At 32.4% G+C, this 4,276-nt stretch overlaps 2 protein-coding genes across 3 annotated transcripts in view; both read right to left on the reverse strand.

The window, feature by feature from the left end:
- The window catches only part of LOC123004064 (cytochrome P450 9e2-like), a 4,712-nt gene extending 3,283 nt beyond the window's left edge, over positions 1-1,429 (reverse strand). Inside the window, exons 1-3 of the mRNA XM_044397180.1 lie at positions 881-1,429; positions 345-828; positions 7-294 (exon numbers count right to left, since the gene is read on the reverse strand). Of these exons, the coding sequence (XP_044253115.1) occupies positions 7-294; positions 345-828; positions 881-1,080 (972 nt within the window). The 5' untranslated portion in view covers positions 1,081-1,429. The remainder of the gene's footprint in view (positions 1-6; positions 295-344; positions 829-880) is intronic.
- A 1,015-nt stretch (positions 1,430-2,444) lies between these two features.
- The window catches only part of LOC123016173 (cytochrome P450 9e2-like), a 4,411-nt gene continuing 2,579 nt past the window's right edge, over positions 2,445-4,276 (reverse strand). The window contains exons 2-6 of one of the 2 annotated variants that reach the window (XM_044416408.1): positions 3,664-4,147; positions 3,166-3,613; positions 2,852-3,118; positions 2,624-2,803; positions 2,445-2,572 (exon numbers count right to left, since the gene is read on the reverse strand). In XM_044416408.1, the coding sequence (XP_044272343.1) occupies positions 2,640-2,803; positions 2,852-3,118; positions 3,166-3,613; positions 3,664-4,147 (1,363 nt within the window). In that variant the 3' untranslated portion in view covers positions 2,445-2,572; positions 2,624-2,639. The other variant, XM_044416407.1, reaches the window with a different exon arrangement.

Here is a 4,276-nt window from a genome sequence, read left to right on the forward strand (position 1 = left end):
TGAAACAGTTTCAAAACCAGCAAAAAAGAAAAGTAGAGCTTGAGCAACCATTAAGTCCTCTGTGAGTTTCATTTGTTTGGTGTTTTTGCCAATGTRGGATTCTTCAACGGTGGCAAAACCATCACCACCTTCGTTGTTGTTATCATGTTTGAGTTTGCCTTTTCGAGCTTCCATTAGAAGATGAATCAAATCTGGACGAATAATCCCTTCTTTTTCTCGTTTATGTATATTGTCAACAAAAATATTTCTGAAGAAATTTACAACCTTTGAATTAAAAACGGATAATTTAAAAATCTGAAACTTGAATATTAAGCATTTGTTGATACAAAATCGCTGTTAATTACCTCAAAAATTTGAGGAATTAATTGCGCCAAAAAAAACTTTATTAGTGTAAAACTTTTGAACGAACTCAATAATTTTCCCATCAAATAAAATTCGTTATTACGTTCTTCCAAAGAATTAGTTTGGATCCCAAATGCTGCAGTAGCAATCACGTCGGTAGCAAATTTTGCGAAAATGTCCTTCACATTTACATCTTGCTTTTTGGTCTGAAAATGCTTGGCAAAATTTTCAGCACATTCGTAAATCAAATGGTACATATTTTTCATTTTACTGCTGGTAAAAACTGGGCTTAGAGTTGCTCTCATTTGCTTCCATTCTTCTCCTTGTAAAATAATTAGACTTTTACTGAACAAGGGGTCTGTTTTAATACCATCTGTAGCAAGATGGTCGCGGAAATTATCAAAAACTTTCACTCCAATTTGTTTAATCAAATCCAAGTCTCTGATACAGAGAGCTGGATTTCTGAATTGCATGTAACCCACGTATCTATAAAAAACACAATTCAAACTTTAGTGATTAATAAATTAGGAAAACACACCGGTCATTTGGATATTTCTTGTAAATATCAGAAGGTATTTCACCAAAGTTTTTCTTTTGAATCACAGAATCCCACATACTTCCTACGAGAGGCCATGCTGACACATGGGTGATGTTTCTTTCTTCCCAAAAATTTGCCGGTTTTATTAATTTATAATAAATAAGAGCACCCAAAATCACACTCAGAATTATAGTCAACATTTTGTTAGAGACTGATTCTCTGCAGGCGCGAGTTGCTTATTTATAGTGTGCTATCACTGTTATCATGAATTACTAGTTGGTGAATCAAAATATAGAAAGATAAGAAAATTAAGAGAGTAAAACATTACGAGTATTTCTGTTTTTCTCTCTGCCACCGGAAACAAACATCAGAAATAATTAACAGTATTTGTAGTGGCTAGATTTTTTATCAATCAACTGTAAAAAATAAATGAATCTAGAATTCTATTTGCCACGTAAAAAAAAATAGTAAAAACATTTTAAGCCATGTTTTTTTCAACAATTAAAAAATAGAGCTTGAGCTCATGTCAAAAATGAGTACAATAAGTTCAGGCAATACTTAAGAAAAAACCAGGTTTCTTATTTTTTTATTTCAAAAATATTTTTTAAAGAAATCTGTAACTTGAATATAAAGCATTTGTTGATACAAAATTGCTGTTAATCACCTCAAAAATTTGAGGAATTAATTGTGCCAAAAAAAACCTTATTAGTGTAAAACCTTTGAACGCATGATTTTCCCATCAAATAAAATTCGTTATTATGTTTTCCCAAAGAATTTATTTTTATCCCAAATGCTGCAGTAGCAATAACGTCGTTGGCAAATTTTGTTTTTTGTTTTGAAAATGCTTTGTGAAATTTTCAGCACACTCGTAAATCAAATGGTACATGATTTTCATTTTACTACCGGTAAAAACTGGGCTTAGAGTTGCTCTCATTTGCTTCCATTTTTTTCCTTGTAAAATCATTAGACATTTACTGAACAAGGGGTCTCTTTTAATACCGCAAGATGGTTGCGGAAATTATCAAAAACTTTTACTCCGATTTGTTTAATCAAATTCAAGTCTCTGATACAGAGAGCTGGATTTCTGAATTGCATGTAACCCACAAATCTACGAAAATCACAATTTAAGCATTAGTGAGTCAAAAAATTAAAAAAACACACCGGTCATTTGGATATTTCTTGTAAATATCAGCAGGATGTTTCTTTTGAATCACAGAATCCCACATGCTTCCTACGAGAGGCCATGCTGACACATAGGTGATGTTTTTTTCTTCCCAAAAACTTGCTGCTTTTATTAATTTGTAATAAATGAGAGCACCCAAAATCACACTCAGAAATATAGTCCACATTTTGTTACAGACTAATTCTCTGTAGACGCGAGTTGTTTATTTAGTGTGTGTTATCACTGTTATCACGAATTACGAGTTGTTGAATCAACGAGTATTTAGGTTCATCTCTCTGCCATCGGAAAAAAACATCAGAAATAAATAATAGAATTAGTAATGGCTAGATTTTTTATCGATCAACCTTTTAAAATAAATGAATTTGCAATAATTTTAGTTGTCACGTAATAAAAAAAACACTAAGGATTATAATCAACATTTTGGTAGACTGATTTTCTATAGCTGCGAGTTGCTTATTTATAGTTTGTATCAAGAGATGGTGAATGAGTACAATAAGTTCACGGGATGCCTATAATAAAAATGTTTTTTATTTTGTCATTTATTTTAACTTTTTTATTACATTTTGATCATATCATCTATCTGGGTTTGAACGTAAGGTGGATCCCTTCTTTTGGAGTAATATTTCCATTATTTGGACTTATTTTGAGCGGAATTACTGTTTTGCTGTTTGTTACAATATCACATTTTGATAATAAGTGGAAGAATAGAGTTTTTATTTCCAACAAAGCGAATCTCGAACCTAAAATTTAAGTCAAAAATCTTTCAATAATTTTTTTTTCTAATCTACCAATGCAATTTCTTGGGCCAATACCAAACGGCATGTACGTRCCTGGCACAATTTTTGCTTTATTTTCGTCACTAAACCGTTCAGGATCAAATTTATCCGGATTTGGAAAATATTGAGGGTCCCGATGTATTCCATAAATTGGTATAATAGTTGTCACACCTTTTTCAATAGTAAATCTTCTTTCGTGTGSCTTGATTGGCTCAATTACAAAGTCGGTGTTGCAAAAACGATCAGTTTGCACAGCGGGAGGCCAAAGTCTTAAACTTTCTACACGAAAAATTGTAAAAGAAACAAAGACAGTTGGAGGTACTCACCACACACGACTTGGTCGAGATATTTCATCGATTGTATAACATTGTATGAAATTTTCCCTTGATTTTCCTTAAGTATAAAGTCGATTTCCGTTTGCAGTTTTTTTTGAATGTCAGGATTAATGGCCAATTCATATGATAGAAAACTTGCACCAGTTGAAARAGTTTCAAAACCAGCAAAAAAGAAAAGTATAGCTTGAGCAACCATTAAGTCCTCTGTGAGTTCCATCTGTTTGGTGTTTTTGCCAATGTCGGATTCTTCAACTGTGGCAAAACCATCACCACCTTCATTGTTGTTATCATGTTTGAGTTTGCCTTTTCGAGCCTCCATTAGAAGATGAATCAAATCTGGACGAATAATTCCTTCTTTTTCTCGTTTGTGTATATTGTCAACAAAAATATTTCTAAAAAAATTTATGGCCTTTGGATTAAAAATGGATAATTTAAAAGTCTGAAACTTGAATATTAAGCATTTGATGATACAAAATCGCTGCTAATCACCTCACAAATTTGAGGGATTAATTGTGCCAAAAAAAACTTAATTAGTGTAAAACCTTTGAACGCAGTCAGTGATTTTCCCATCAAATAAAATTCGTTATTACTTTCTCCCAAAGAATTAATTTGAATCCCAAATGCTGCAGTAGCAATCACGTCGTTGGCGAATTTTGCGAAAATGTCTTTCACATTAACATCTTGCTTATTGTTTTGAAAATGCTTGGCAAAATTTTCAGCACACTCGTATATCAAATGGTACATGTTTTTCATTTTACTGCTGGTAAAAACTGGGCTTAAAGTTGCTCTCATTTGCTTCCATTCTTCTCCTTCTAAAACCAACAGACTCTTACTGAACAATGGGTCTGTTGTAAAACCAGCTATAGAAAGATGGTCGCGGAAATGATCAAAAACTTTCACTCCTATTTGTTTAATCAAATCCAAATCTCTGATACAAAGAGCTGGATTTCCAAATTGCATGTAACCCACGTATCTAAAAAAGTCACAATATCAACTTTAGTGAGTAAAAAAAAATGAAAAACACACCGGTCATTTGGATATTTCTTGTAAATGTCAGCAGATATTTCACCAAAATTTTTCTTTTGAATCACAGAATCCCACA

Source organism: Tribolium madens, unplaced genomic scaffold (assembly GCF_015345945.1).
Source record: "Tribolium madens isolate multiple individuals breed KSU strain unplaced genomic scaffold, Tmad_KSU_1.1 Scaffold_1;HRSCAF=32;Tcas5.2_LG8, whole genome shotgun sequence".
In the NCBI taxonomy this organism is placed as follows: domain Eukaryota; kingdom Metazoa; phylum Arthropoda; class Insecta; order Coleoptera; family Tenebrionidae; genus Tribolium; species Tribolium madens.